Raw genomic sequence first — 16,184 nt, forward strand, 5'->3', positions numbered from 1 at the left:
TTCTAAATCTGCAAACAGCAATTTTTGGAGAGTCATGCATGTCCAAAAATGTCCATCTTTTTTTTTTAGCAATGCCCTGAAATATGTATAAGACATGAGACTGAGGCATCACAATTTTGTATTTACTTTATTGCATATTTTTTTTACTGTTACTGTAGCACTGCTTTTTGGACCAAAAATTTACTTAACCATTTTATGTTCAATCCAAATGTAAACAAAGGGGGAGGGGGGGAGGGGGGGGAATCCCCTACAAGATCATTTTTCTCATGCGTGCACAATTTTGTTTTGTCTCGTGAGATCTTGTGGTATGAAATCTGGTCCCATCCCTAATTGTGATGATACATAACAATTTACTGTTTATTCACAATAAACAACATTGAATTGAAATTTTGCCTCTTTTTGTACTTGATGACCTGAATAATAATCATTATTGATTAACCAAATAATCTTAACATACCTAATAGAAAGATAAGGGAATCGAATGTTAATGTAATATGACGAGAAAGTAAATCACTACATTTATTTAAACTCAAACAACTTTAAAGGTGAACTGTGCATCTTTTCTGGTTAAGGGTATGCCATCTGCTTGTCTTCATGGATATGTTGTTGCTTTGTCTGGTATGGCATTAAACGTATCCATCTTGCATTTATTCAACAACATGGATTTTTATTGCTTTGAAAACATGCATTGGTAATTCATGTAACTTAAGCCCTATGGCATTGTCTTCTGTCTCTGCCATACTGTGGAACATTTCAGGCAACATTTCCATGGAGAGAAGCTGGTGATGGACCCTCCACTAGAAAGGTTACACACTGCACCTTTAAGGATGTAGTTTTGGTCCAGTGTGCACTGCTTTTAACACTTCACAACATTAATTTCTTCAGTATGACACTGTGTTCCACATAACTCCCCAATTTAACACTTGGATTAAAACACTGTTGTGTTGGACATACTAAATGAAGTCAACTGGACTAGTAGGGCACTAGACCACCTCATGTGTACCAGCTATCAACGTGAACCAAAATGGAGGGATAGAGGAGGGAGGAGGAGGGGGGACAAAAATGAGTTAAAGGTGCACAGTATAAATTTTCTGGTGGAGGATTCGCTACCTCCTTGTCTCCTGTTGTTGCTTTGTCCAGAATGCTACATAGTATTGCATTAAACATATCTATCTCCATGGAGACGAAAAAGTGACACCACCATGCCAAGTTCCACGTCAGATCTGTGAAGAGGTGACCCTGCATGTGCTCATGTTTTTGTAAGCAATAAAAACACCTGTAATTGAATAAATGCAGGATAGATAGAGGTTTAATGCTATACTGTGGAACATGTGAGGCAAAGCAATCAAATCTTCATGGAAAAAATCAGATCACAGACCGTCCAGCAGAACAGTTGTTTATCACAATGAGACAAGTTAATGGTCAGCTCTATAAAAAAAGCAAGCCTGCACATAGTAAGAATTCATGTTTTTCAAAGTATTTCTGAGCTATAAAACACCTGTAACTGAATAAACGCAAGGGAGATATGTTTACTGTGGAACATTCTGTGCAAACAAATAACATCTCCATGGAGAAAATCAAGTAGCGATCCCTCCACCTTAGAAGTTACATAGTGCGTCTTTAACTTCACAGCTGCGTTTGAAGTGCACTTTTTAGAGACACAATTAGGGGGGAAAAATTTGCTCGGTTTGAACATGCTATTAAAGACCATACATCTGGACAATTACCGTGAGCTACCCAAGGTGTTCTGAATCATGTCATAAAGTTTAACAGGTCTGCTCGCTGCTCCACACTTTCAGCTCCACTTTACTCCATGGGCCTCACCAAAGAAACCTTACAAAACAACCAAACAATGTACTTCCTCTGCTTACACTATCTGATTCACCTGTTATACTGCTATACGGCGGATATAGGACTTTTACTACCGCACCGGCCCATGTGTGTGCAGGTCTATAAGCTTTAATGGCTCAGATTAGTTGCAGAATGTAACTGTGCTGTTTTGTCTTCAGGCTGCCCAGAAGGGAAGAAAGTGGAATTCATTACAAGCCTGTTAGATGCCCTCACAACAGACATGGTGCAAGCTATAAACTCACCAGCCCCCTCTAGTGGTGGGAGGTAAGTACATGTTACACATTAGAACAGTACTACTCAGTGGGAGTTTACAAAATTATTTCAAGACATCATGTATTTAGTTGTTTTATACTGTAAACACTATATTTTAGTGAAAATAGGTCATATCACCCAAGTAATGATTCAAATGAAAAAAACATGAAACCTGATTTAACCAGTTTTTCAGCTTCAGTTTAATACCATCATTAATTTTATTCCATAATGGCGGTCTGAGTTGGTTGCATTGTCATTTTGTGAGTTCTGGTCTCCAAAGTTTGGTTAAACCCTACTAAAGAGCATGCCTATTTTTGGCTATTATATGTCAAATTCCAAGATAAGGTTGTAGCTGCATAATAAAAAAAAAATCTGTCATCATTAAAATTATTGCTCCATTCAATTACAAAAAAGTGTAAATGATTTAGACATTAGGTAATTATTCATACTTTGGAGTGACAGCATGCTCAGGGTCTTCTACATGTATCTCGATTGGTGGAATGTTCAGCAATCATCTCAGCTGTTAGATCCAACCAAATCAGTTCTTTCTGGTCCGATTGTTTTAAAAATGAAACTCAGATTAAGTTTAACTTGTGTATCAGAGCTTCTAACAGAGCAGTGCTTTCAGTTAGCTTCATATCCCCAGGGAATGTTGATGCCATCAGCTGCAAAGTATCAGTACGTCTCCCTTTCTTCTATTAGGTCACAAATGTTTCATAAGATGTAAATAATGACTCCAATCATTTTATTTGTTTTTTCAAACAGCCCTGTTGAATTTATGTGTTTGTTTATTTATTGTTTATTTGAATAGGGACAGACATAGATGAACAATTCAGCAATTGCTATTAAATTCACTTGTCTGTGGTCATTTTGTTTGTCTTATCAAGGAAGGAGAAAAAAAAATCCCTCTTCGTTTGTTTATTGAATAATTCTAGCTAACTTTTGGTCCCAGGTTTGTTGAGCCTGACCCGAACCACACTCTGGAGGAACGTGTGGTGCACTGGTACTTTGCTCAGCTGGACCTAAATGGCAGCCATGAGATCAACAAGAAGGAGCTGAAACCTTTTAAGAGATACCTGAAGAAGAAAGCCAAACCCAAAAAATGTGCACGAAAGTTCACCGACTACTGTGATCTGAACAAGGACCGGTCCATTTCGCTGCAAGAGCTGAAGGGCTGCCTGGGCGTCGGCAAAGATGGTAAGGAGCTAGGAAAGGAGACAAGGAGACAAGGGGGTAGGATTTAGAGTGCAGAGGGGTTAGCAAAGGTCACTACGGCAGTGTGAATCAGAGGCCAGCTGGGGTCATGCTAATTTGTCTCACCAAAATCATTGCAGGGACAGACAAAGACAAATGCAATGAATATTAGTTATGCGAGAAAGAGTCTCCATGATGATTTAATTTCTTTGTGTGGAAATTTACACAGTATGGCATTAAACGTATCAATCTCCATTGAGACAAGCAGATGATGCAGATCTGTAGAGAGGTGACTCTGCACACAGTAAGAATACATAGTGATTCTTTAGCAATAAAAACAGATACAGTGAAATAAAACCTGTGTAGAATGTCTTACAGTGGAACATTTCAGGCATAGCAATAGCAACTCCTTAGAGATAAGCAGGTGACATGTTCCTCACCAGAAAAGTTAAATAATGCACCTATAAAAGTCCAGTATTATGCAAAATTGACACTTCAGGTTAGAATCAAAAATCTTTATAGCTACTTTTTACCTTTAGTTCAGTAGAGACTGACAATTCCAGGGCTGAAACTATCCAAATGATTCTAGTGAAGATGTATTTAGTTTAACACAATGGAGCACTTCCTGTATTGCCACATGACATCTACATGTTTTCTGCTTAAGAGAAGAACTTAGCCTAAATTGTGTGCTAAACATAACAAAACATAACATAAGAAAAACACAACTCCAGGTACACTACCGATCAAAAGTTTTAGAACACCCACATTTTTCCAGTTATTTATTGCAGTTCAAGTCGTGCAAGTCCAATAATTAGCTTGAAATGGTACAAAAGTAAATACTGAAGAGTCAGAGGTTAAAAAAAGGATAAAAGATACAAAACACAAGTCCAAGCTCTGCCAACACTACCTCAGGAGAAAAGGACAAGATGGTAAACTTGAAAACATGGAGTGTCCAGCACAATCTCCAGACTTAAACACCATCGAGCTGGTTTGGGATGAACTGGACAGAAGAGTGAAAGCCAAGCGACCTACAAGTGCCACACATTTAATAAACAGTAAACAATAAACAGTAAAAAACTGGAAAAAGTGTGGTGTTCTAAAACTTTTGACCAGTAGTGTATGTTTTTGACGAGAAAACAACATTATAACAGATCTCAAAATAGTGTTATATGGGCCCTTTAAGTTAGTATATTTTATGTTAAAGATTAAGTATGATTATCTGTTTTGCAGGTAATGGAAACCAGGGGACACGGCAAGGGACAAATCTATTCAGTAAGGCACTTTATTAATTTGCTTTCCTTGTTTTAGCCTGCCCCAATCAAGTACCCATAATGCAAAACCTATAATAATATAATTTGAGGTATAGGTCACCATGTCATCAATAATAAGTGTTAGTTTAAAAAATAAATATTGTCTTTGAATAGAGGCCATTTCTTATATGTGGTGGCACTGGGCAGTTTTTGCTTGATTAGACGTAATAAATTGTAGAAACCCAGGTTCAGACAGATTTACTGGCTGTTATAAGCAACTGAGAAAATATTACGTGTAATGGTGTGTTATGAGCCGTTTACACAGACCTCATAAAAACGAGGTACTACTTTTTTCTTCTCTCTAGATCTACACATTTGTCTTAAGATGTAGTAATTTGAGATACTGTTATGTAGCATCTAGACTCTATAAAAGTATTATTATTATTAATATTATCTAGCTGTGCATTGCTTCTGTGTATTTTTATGTGTTAGTATTAGTCCCATTGGTGCAGTTGTGGTTGAGGGTTCAGCTCCACTTGTGTGTGAGGTCATGTGTTTAGACTGGCGTTGGCACAGAGCGGCCGTGGCTGGTTCTTTGGGCATAACGTCACAGCTCTCAGGCCTGGTCAGGGTGATGGTGCCAGGGTAAACAGGAGCCGGTATTGGACGAGCAGAGAGGAGGCTACTCTAACTTATGGAATCTCACCTTCACCCACCTGGCTTCATATCCATGGCATTCACAATGATGAGAATTTAAGACCATTGCCATAACAAATGACAATTTAAAACAAAATCTTTTTAATGGTCAAAATGTTGCATATAAATAGAAAACTGAAACCCATGAATAATGTATAATGTAAGCTAATAATTGGAATTAAAAGGGGGAAAAAATTAAAGTGCATTTGCTGTTAGTTCACCAAATGATGCAAAATTGACTCCTTTAGTTACAATATTGTGCCAGTACTTGTATCAGCTGAATATGAGTTTGACCTTATACAGCCTATATATTTTTCCCTGATAAATTTGCTGGTATGACCAATGTGAGTTTGTAATAAAGGGGACAATTATGCAAAATCGACTTTTATAAAATGTTACAATGTTATCGTGGTTATAATGTATTGTCCTGTATTTCAGACTATTTATTTTTTCCCCTACCCACTGTCCTTGCCTACTCCTCTGTACTTACTATTTCAATCCACTTTATTTGTATAACACACTTGGTTATATCTGTCTCTGTGCAGCACTTTGGAAACTACACAGCGACAGATACAAACAATACTAGTAAAACAGTATTAGTCAACCTGCCCAGCAATTTTACTATAAAGCTATCTAAACCTATTAGATAGTACAAAGTTTTGTGCACTGTCCATAGTAAATAAATAAATAAACTAAACTAAGCTACTGTGAAATTCCACTTTGAACAGCAATGTTGGAATTTATAGTAAAAAATACAGATATAAAAGCCAAAAAATGCTCAAGTTAAAGGAAAACGATCACATATCATTGGCTTAAATAAAGTATTAAAGTTAAAAATTTACTTAAAGAGTAAAAAAAAAAAGTTTAGTATTTTGCACAGATTTTGAGCTCTAATAAAGATTCAAATGATAAAGATTAGTTCCAACAGAAATGAAAATTGTTAGTATTTTTCCTAGCTGTTTTTATTTGCATATTTTAGTTTGATTGTTTTACTTTTAAGTCCCATTAAAATGTTGAAATGATGAAAGTACAGATACCTGCTCTCAAATGTAGTGAAGTAAAAGTAAAATGTCCACTTTAAAATCTACTTAAGTAAAGTACAGATATCAAAAATGCATACTTAAGTACCTGAACAGTACTTGAACAAAAAGTCAGTTAACGTTTTGGAAATATATTGTTGTTTACCATGACTGTAAAAGTATAAAATAGTATATTATCATGCATACTCTATAGATTAGATTATATCTTGTCTGTAAATCACCTTAAATTGACACCACTCACCTCATCTGTGTAAACAGTGTGGCTTGCAGTTAGAGCTACTATCTGCGTTGTCTTGACAGCTTTATTCAGCTCTTTATGTGACCACTGGCTGAAGTATGTAGCATATAATGAAAAGAGATGAACAAACCAGTACTCCACATATGGCACCATTCTGCCCTGACTAAGATGGACGGGGGAGCAGTGCAGGTATGAGCGGCTGGATCTCTTTAAGTCGGCCTTACGTTGCCAGGTTTTAAATCTTATCATGTGCAGGATGGTCACAGTGGTGCAGTTGGACATATTTACAGTTAACGGTACGTGCTTTTGTGAGGAAGTCAGGCCCTTAAAGGCAACGTGGAGCACAGCTGTGAGAAAGGACACACTCTAATACACTGGCAAAAGAAAACAAGACAATGTGTTTATAGAGTTTGGGCCATCGGGCAACAAATACATGTGGGAATTAATGAATATAACGTGTTCTAGTCAAACAAAGTGAGGGTAAAATGGTGCTGCCAGTTACTAACAGTTGTTCTCTGTGAGTAAATGGTATTGTCCAAAGCCCAAACATAAGTATTTGATTATTCTTTAGTTTTCTCATCCTAATTTTTAGTGATGACACTTTCGGCTCCTTTTTGAGATCTTTTGGATCGGTTCACTTCAAAGAGTCGTTAAAAAGATTGGCTCTTTTAATGTATTTCTATGACAGAAACCAATGGGAGAACTTATTTTAACAACAAACTAAATCACAGAGAGAAATGACCAAGGCTAAGAATGATTTAAATTGGTTCAAACTGACAGTGTGGGTGTGTTTTCCCTATGAAACTATGAAAATCTAAGTAAAACATTGCACTACAACTTAAAAAATATATATTGCAATATTTTTTGTGCACAAAGCTCATGGTGCATGCTCTACTTCTATACTGATTCTTATGTTATTTCAGCGTTTATCTCTATAAAAATTTAAAAGAAAAATATTTGATTCTTTAAAAAAAAATAATCTGGTTCCAGCTGTTCACAGTAAGACACCGTTCAAAAGAGCCCACTTGTTCATGAAGGTTGCATCACTGATCATTTTGAATAACCGTTTGTAGATAAATCGGTGAATGTGACAGACATAAATAATTAATAGGTTTACTAGTTTCAATGGGTGATACCAGTGCATTTTCTTTTGAAGACTTTTTCCTTGCTCTAACCCAGTTTGAACAGATCTAAAAATAAATATATGTTCAGATAGATTAAAATATAAACAATATATTTAAAATCTTTTTTGAAATTTGATTGAAAAAATTGAAAACTTAGTTTTTGAAGAAATGTTAGATAGACCTGTCAATATTTTTGCATGCCCATCTCAACCCTCAAGCCCCTTCTTCATAAATAAATAGTCCAGTCTGTGACAACTTGACAAATTGAAATAAACTATATCTTGATGCATTTGGACAGACTTAATCAATCATAGATAAAGTGTCACTGCCAACATGGACATTTTTAATCCAAATAAAATACATTGCAGCCAGTGAAAGAAAAGCACAGCACAAGTCAACACTAATTTTGTGAAATATTTATGACTTGTCCTGTAGAATAAATTTGGCAAGAGGAGGTTTAAATGGGGGAAATTCCAGATCCACTTAACTCCACTATGAAGGCAAAAGAGCCCGTGTACACATTAGCAAAACAAGATGCGATGTACACTGAAGCTATCCATGCCTAGAACACGCTGTAGTAGCCTGTAAAAAAACAAACAAATCACTACACAGTTGACGGTGTTGTCTGCAAAATGCTAATTACTTAACGATTTAGGTAAACACATTTGAATAAATACAAACATCTGGTTTGGAGTAACATGCAAAAACTTCACAAAAGCAGTATTTTATTATGATTTATAGTTATTGACACAATTCAGGTCTGGCTCATAAAACACACACTAATTATTTTTGACAGTGGTTATTTACAAACTGTTCAGAATTAAGGGCCCTGGTTTGTGTATCCAGCGCATCTCTGTCACTCCATAGGGATGAATGGGGACATTATGAGGCTGGGTTAGGGCTGTAGCTCCAGTTAGGGCCTGTGTGTCTGAGCCAAGAGCATTACTCCACTCACACTTGTGCTTAATGAAGATGACATCAGAGCCACTCACAACACACATGTAAACACACAACTGCCACTGCCAGCTATAGGAGAGGGACAGGGTTTCTATCCATATAGGGTGAAGAATGATGGAAAAGTAGGACAGTTACTTTATATTAACTACACTATCCTTAATAAAGCATGAAGAAACACTTAATGAACAAATAGGTTAAAGGGGCTATATTAACCTATTTTCCGATCCATGTTATAATGTTGTTTTCTCTTCACAAACATACCTGGAGTTGTGTTTTGTTTCATGCACACATGTTTAACACACAAGTCCTTAGCCTGAGTTCTTCTATCAAATGGAAACACTCTGTTCCACCTTGTGATGTCATGTGGTAACAGAGGACTTGCTCCACAGAGTTTTTAAACTACATACATCTTCATTAGAATCATTTGGAAAATTTCAGCCCTGGGATTGCCCATGTAAAAAAAGGGAAAAGGTTGCTGTTAACTTGAAAACTATTGCTTCATGACATCACAAGGTGGAATAGAGCATTTTGAGTTTTGGAGATGTAAACAGTAATAACAATGGATTACTCAGATATGTGTGAATGAAACAACACACGACTCCAGGTATGTTTTGGATGAGGTAACAATATTCTAACATGTCTTAAAACTCACAAAAGTCAACTTTCTATAATATAAGACCTTCATTAAGAATGATTCAGGTTTATTAACTACTTAGTAACTACTTCATTAAGGAGTTAAGGTTTTACATAAGAATAGTTATAACCTTTGAATCATTCTTAATAAACCATTTGTTCTTTGTTCGTGTTATTTTATTCTTTTAATAGTGAAAAGTCCTCAAAATGTTGCCTATCACAGGAAGATGAAACCCATGAATATGAGTATTTGCATGTAACCAAGTTGGTAATTAGTTTTGTGTTTTTTGTGTTTAATAGTTTAATCAGAACTAGGGAAAACAGAAAAAGTCCCAAAATTCCTTTGGAGAAATGTCCTGCTGTTGTGTCCCAGTACACACATTTTCACATGTTTATACAGCGCTCTGTAGCTGAGGGGCACCCAGTCCTCCAAATACAATTCCAAACTTTTCTCATTTTGTAATCAGGGAACAACATCCAATGCCAAATCCAGGGTGAACAAGGTTACCCAGTATTTGGAAATCCACAATGCTTTTATTTTTGTGAAAAAAAAATATACCTAGATACCAGTCAGCTAATAGTTATGATTAAGGTACACTTTAATGTCCTGGTAGAAGTGTCCTCTGCCTCTAGTATCTCTAGTATTGTAACCAAATCTCAGTATCAATACTGAAAAAATCACATTTTACATTATTTACAAATTTCACCTTGAAAGAGAATAGTCAAGGTTAAATATGAGTAGTCTAGATAGATAGATCATTTTCAGAACTAGTATAAGATAATGTGGTAATGATTGTGTGTTGACAGTTACATTCTTTTGTCTAAAGCATAGATTTTTTATTATCACTGTTGTAATGAAATATATTGCTTCATAGGTAATATTATGAAGAAGATGAATGATATAGCAGGTTGTAGCAAGTTAATTCAGAAAAAAGCATGCTCTCTCAATCTTATCTTAGACTGAGTATGAACTTTTATTTCATCTACCAAGCACATAGTCTGTCTGTCCTCTTCAAACCCCTGTAAACAGCCCTGTCCCCTCACTGCCGCCATGATAAGCAGTGTCCCTTGCTTCCCAGCCCCAAAGCCAGCACTCCTGTATGGGCCTGTCCCATGTGACAGGGGCGATTCACAGCAGGACAGGCTCTGCTTTCACCTCTTTATCTCAAGTGGGGCCGAAGTGTCCGGGGAGAGGCTGGGGCTTTGTGCTGGTAATGCTGCAGACAGTGTCCACAGTGACTGAGCTGGACAGAGCAGCAGTAATTACAAAGATCCAAACAACAAAGAGGTTTATCTGAGCGCCAAATGAGGGCTCATTAAAATGTCAGGGCGCGGATTCACTTAACAGCACCTGGCAAGATGGTTTAGACCTGACCCGGGCGAGTGGCGAGAAGAAATTTAAAAGTTCACTGTGTAACTTTTCTGGTGGAGGAGTTGCCATCTGCTTATCTACATGGAGATGTTGATGCTTTGTCTGGACTGTCCCGGTACAGCATTAAACGCATCCATCTTGCATTTAATCAATAACATGTTTTGTTTTTTTTTTACTTAAAAAAGCCTTCTTACTGTGAGTGGGCTTGCCTCTCTAAAGATCTGACATGTAATTGGCTCTATTGTGTCACCTGCAGTCTCCATTGAGATGAATAAGTGTAATACCATACTGTGGAACATTCCAGGCAATATCTCCATAGAGAGAAGCTGGTGTTGGACCCTATACAAGAAAAATTACACAGTGCACCTTTAAAAGAAGATATTAAAATATACTAATATCAGATTATTCAAATTAGAAATTAGAGTTTAGATTACAGCTAGAGTCTAAATATTCTAAGGCAATGATTCCCAAACCTTTCACACCAAGGACTGCCTGGCTTGGCTCTTTGATTAGCAACACATCTTAAAGGTCCTATATTATTATGTTAAATGCTGTTCCACTTTGTGATTGCATATACGTAGGGGTAGTTTTCAAGTTAACATTTACCCTATTCAGGAAAGACTGGCATTTCCAGGGCTGAAATTATCCAAATGGTTCTCGTAAAGGTGTAAGGAGTTTAAAAACACAGTGACATACATATTACCATATGACATCACAACAGCAAATACAACTCCAGGCAACATTATAAAACAGATCAGAAAAAAGTAATATAATATCTAAAATAAATAATAATATTGGCCCTTTAACTTAACCCTTAACATCCTATAGTTTCTATTCCTGTACTTATTAGTTATTATAGATTCCATACAATAGACTGTAATCTTTTATCTGGCACACTAAAGTATATGTGAATACAGGTCCAGTGGTGCAGCTCCTGTCTGTGGAATAACATGTGATTTATGGAGCAGTGAAAGGCGTGCCGTGCGTGACACGGCGGAGTCTCGGGTTTAAACCTTGTCTTTCAAAATCCAATGAAATCAGTTGCACCTCCATTTCACAGGAACATAAGGAGCCCTGACACACACACACACCTGCAGATATCCACCCCCTGCTGCTTTTACAGAGCTCATGTGGGCTACGAAAGACCACGAAAAGTTTGGGTAATACAAACTGGAAGTGTCAAATAAAAAAACAAAACAATACACTAATCCATACTATAAAAAACTCCCCAAGGCAATTTTGGTATATCCACTTTCTGGAGTACATTTTTAAATTTGTAAGAGTTTCTAGCCATGTCATTTTCACTAGTTTCATTTATGTAATAGGAATTGCTGAGTAGAGTCCCAGTCACCAATGAATTGCCTGCAATGCTTAGCCAGAACTCAGAGATTATGCAGACTGCAGTGAAAAACAATTTAATTCAGGTTCGCATTTTGTGTTCAAAATGGCATTATTGTATACATGTGTTATATAGCATGAAGACAAGGAATTGACTGTACAGGACTATTTCAAAAGATGATTTCCTTACCGTGAAAGTGAGTTAGAAATTTTTGTATCGTAACAACACTACAACCAACAAAGATGGAATGATTTTGAGTTATTTTCTGCAGTTTTTTAGTAACATTTTATAAAACTTGTATTGAGACAAGACCCATATCTGTTCAGTTATTTCACTGACTCCTTTATTCCTCAACTGTCAGTCAAATCTACTGAGAAATGAACTTCTTCTCTTTTATTTGGTCTCTTTTCCAAAGTGGGGAGGGTTTACAGCTAAGGAATCAAGGAGGCAACTGAACAGAAATAAGACGTGGCCAAGACAGATAGCTCACCTGCAAATAAATTCATAAAGATTAAAACTCAAAAGCATCCGACTACCCTGGACCCTTGCAAAGTACTGAACACATCTGTAAGCAATCGGTCTGTGTGTTAGCTCCTCTCTGTGTCTCTACTGTTCACGTCTTAGCCCCAAACTCACCCGTCTGATTCATGAGAGGAGTCAATCTTGTGTCTAGTATGGTTTGAAAACACATGCAGGACAACATAAAACAACTTGACTTATAGGACCATCCTGTAGCGTATCACTAGTCTTTTTCATGACGTCAGAGAGTGGAGAGGTAGGAAATTCTGGGTTTACACAGAAGATAGATTTGAAACTTTGATCCACTTCAAAATATGACAGAAGATGCACACTGCCAGTCAAAAGTCTCATTCAGTGTTTTTTTTTTTTCTTCATTTTGACTACTTTCTACGTTTTATATACATACATACAGAAATCAAATATATGATGGAATTATTTAGCAATGAAGAAACCTCCAGTGTCAGTTTACACAAGTGTATGAGTGTGCGGGTGAATGGGTGAGTGGTTGCTTGATGTAAAATGCTTTTGAGTGCCTCGAAGGTGGAAAAGCACAATATAAAAAAGAGCCCATTTACCATTTACACGAGTAATATTGTTTTGAAGTACACATCTTGGTCACCTTACCCACCTTTACTTTTTAACCTATAAATTCATGTATTTATTTGACAGGGACAATGCAGTCATACATAGTCACAGGCAGAGCATGCAGATGATACGATTCATATAGATCAGTGTTTCCCAGACTTTTTTTCTGGGGACCCATATTTTAAAAGTCACAAACCTTTTTTATTTATTTGTAAATCACAAAATAAAGGTGTATTTGACTATTATTGAACAATAATGAGGATATTTTATTGTTGGTATTACTCACGTTTTAAACTATGAAAAACTGTAACTGAACCAGCAATAGAAGGGATCTATAAGTAGCCTATTTGGAATGTAGCCCATTTTCTTTTTCTCTTCAACATCCAACTGCACCAGCAATATTGGAACAAAATAGTCAATAAAATTATTACAAAAATATTAGAAATTATACAATGTCTTAACATTTCAACCAACATGCAGATCGTGATAAGCCAGGCTGGCACCACCTAGTGCCTCCACTCAATTTCGTTTCTCTCCAGCAACTAGGTCAGGAATCAAAATACACTAGATGGTTTGCAAAAACCCCAGCCATACATTCAGTGTTGTCAACGATTCCCAAGATCAAGGATTTAAAACCGGAACAAAGAGAATATTTGGTGAATTTTATCAAGGGAAAAGACGTTATTGTCCTTCTTCCTACAGGATGTGGGAAAAATAAAAAAGTACCCTGCCTACCGTCCGAGCGAACGAATTCTAACACTGCGAGGTCAGATGGTTTCTACGAAGTGAAACCGGCTGATGAATCAGGATAAATCATGACAAATCATGACAAGGTGACCCCCCAAAAAAACTCTTGCGACACACCTGAGGGTCACAACCCAGTTTTGGGGAAAAAATTATATAGAGTGTATAGATTGTGCTAATTCTCATCTGCTGTCCCTGGTTGGGCTTTTCCTTCACAAAACAGTTTAAAACAGTTTAAAAGTACAATCTTTAAACACATTTTTATCATTGTATCATTTACATTGTTTCCTGTCCAGTCAGCACCCTCAGTTAACATGTGTCCTTTGTCCCCACTGTCTGTGTGTGTGCGTTGGCAGTTGGTCGTCTGGTGTGAGGAGACGATGAGCACAGAGGGACCCCACCTGTCCGAGCGCTGCACGGAGGAAAACTCAAGACACAAGCTGAAAATATGAAACCTGTAATTTATAAAAACAAGTGAAACAGCGCCAGAATATTTGCACTTTCTTCTCCCCAGGCCCAACATCGTACTTTTATGTACTGTGTGTGTATGTGCAAGAGACTGAAGGTCTAAAATGAGAATATATTTGTGAAGAAGAAGACAGGCTCACCACTGGAAGAGCTGCAGCTGATTTTGACACATTCCCTGTCTGATGTATTGTATTGTAAAAACAGTGTTCATAATTTTGTGGATAATAAATTGTGTAAATTCTACATTTTCCTATTTCAAATATATTCACCAGTGGAAAGCTTGAAGAAATGTATTGTGGATAACAGTCAGGGCTTGACATTAACTATTTTGCTCACTGGTCAGTGTGGCTTGTGTTTTTGATCAAAGGTGACCTGCAAATTATCTATTTAGCCTCCCGTGCAATATGGGTTCATTGCAAAAACCAATATCTAGGTAAGTTAAATGTCGTAAATTAAAAACATTTTACTTGATTTGAGTAGATTCAGTTTGAAAAGTAGAGTGATCTATCAATGGAGTTTGTATGTTTTTCTTAATTTAAGTGTGTTTTTCTTAATTTAAGCAACATTAGATTTTGTTTAGAAACATTAGAAAATACAAAGTGCAGCAAGATGTATTTTCAGTATAAAAGTTTTGTTCCACTGGCAGATCATTTTACTTGTCTAGTGAAATTTACTTAAATCATAATAAAACATTCTTAACTAAGAAAGAAAGAAAACAAAAAGTATAAATCTGACTTTAAATGTGTATCATACAACTCCGCCATCTAACTGTCTCCATGGAGATGTTACTGCTTTCCCTGGAATGTTCCACAGTATGCCATAAAATGTATCCATTACACATTAAAGGTTGTATAGAGGATTTTCCAAGGAACGAGAAATCCAGCGACTGTTTGTCCTTTTTCAAATGTTGCGCATGCGTGAAACCACCCCCCCTCCCCTACAGCTCCTACGTAGAAACGCCTCCTCCCGCCTCCTCCGTATGCCAGAAACAGGTTTGTTTACAGCCGGTGCGCTGCACATGACTTGTAAACAAGTAACTACAGTGTTGGTTAGGCAAGACGGAGAAGTGAGGAGCGGGGGGAGCGGGTGCGCGGACATTTCGTGCGCGGACAAGAAGTGAGGAGCAGGGAGAAAGAGGCGAGAGAGGAGAGAGAGAGGAGAGGGGAGCGGGGCGCGGTGCGCGGAGATTCCGTGCCCGGAGAAGTGAGGAGCAGGGGGAAGAGCGGAACGGGCAGCGGGGAGAGGAGCAGGAAAGGGGTGCAGAGAAGAGTGCACGGAGATTCAGTGCGAATGAACTAGCTACAACACGCAGCAGCAAGCGGACTCTTTCTTTGCCTTGAAAATTATGTTTTCAGACATAGGATATCGCTTTCATGTCCTGAAAAACGTTTGACTAGCTCTTGGAAATAAAGTACGTTTTCATAATAAGCAGAAGTGACCTGTCCAGGAGTAATTTGGCGACCAATGCGTCAGTCTTTAGACCCTGCGTCTGCTTCAGTTGCGCCATCGCTGGAATGAATCTTCAAGAATCACCTTAGTTTGGCTTCGTTGCTTTTCCCCTTGTCTTCTTCTTTCAGCAATCTCAAAAACTGACTTTCTTTTGCGGCTAACTGCTCCTGGATTCTTGTCTGCCATTGCAACAAACTTTGTGCTAACTGCGAGGAAGATATAGGTCAAAAAAAGCCGCTAAGAACTGTTGCGTCTGTGCGTCTTGAGTCTGTGGACTGCGTGACAGGCGTACGTAAACCACGTACCGGCGGCGCGCAGGCAAGTCAGTTACGCTAGAAACGTAGGGAGATTGATTGACAGCCTGTCAGCTAACAGATAACGAGGCAATGTCGTTATCTATTGGCAAATGTTTAGCTGGCACCACCACGTCCAGAGTTGATGAATTTTTATTCTCTTTTTTTTGGTCATCATAA

The 16,184-nt window shown here is 37.5% G+C and overlaps 1 protein-coding gene across 4 annotated transcripts in view; it reads left to right on the forward strand.

Moving 5' to 3' along the window:
• The window catches only part of smoc1 (SPARC related modular calcium binding 1), a 55,017-nt gene extending 40,188 nt beyond the window's left edge, over positions 1-14,829 (forward strand). For 2 of the 4 annotated variants that reach the window (XM_055158034.1, XM_055158026.1), the window contains 4 exons: positions 2,010-2,115; positions 3,056-3,300; positions 4,528-4,569; positions 14,151-14,828. In XM_055158034.1, coding sequence (XP_055014009.1) covers positions 2,010-2,115; positions 3,056-3,300; positions 4,528-4,569; positions 14,151-14,167 — 410 coding nt within the window. In that variant the 3' untranslated portion in view covers positions 14,168-14,828. Of the gene's footprint in view, positions 1-2,009; positions 2,116-3,055; positions 3,301-4,527; positions 4,570-14,150 lie in introns of all 4 variants that reach the window. The other 2 variants (XM_055158040.1, XM_055158046.1) reach the window with 2 other exon arrangements.
• The last annotated feature ends 1,355 nt before the right edge of the window (positions 14,830-16,184 follow it).

This window comes from Boleophthalmus pectinirostris, unplaced genomic scaffold, assembly GCF_026225935.1.
Source record: "Boleophthalmus pectinirostris isolate CB_2022bp ecotype Guang Dong unplaced genomic scaffold, ASM2622593v1 HiC_scaffold_10, whole genome shotgun sequence".
NCBI lineage: Eukaryota > Metazoa > Chordata > Actinopteri > Gobiiformes > Gobiidae > Boleophthalmus > Boleophthalmus pectinirostris.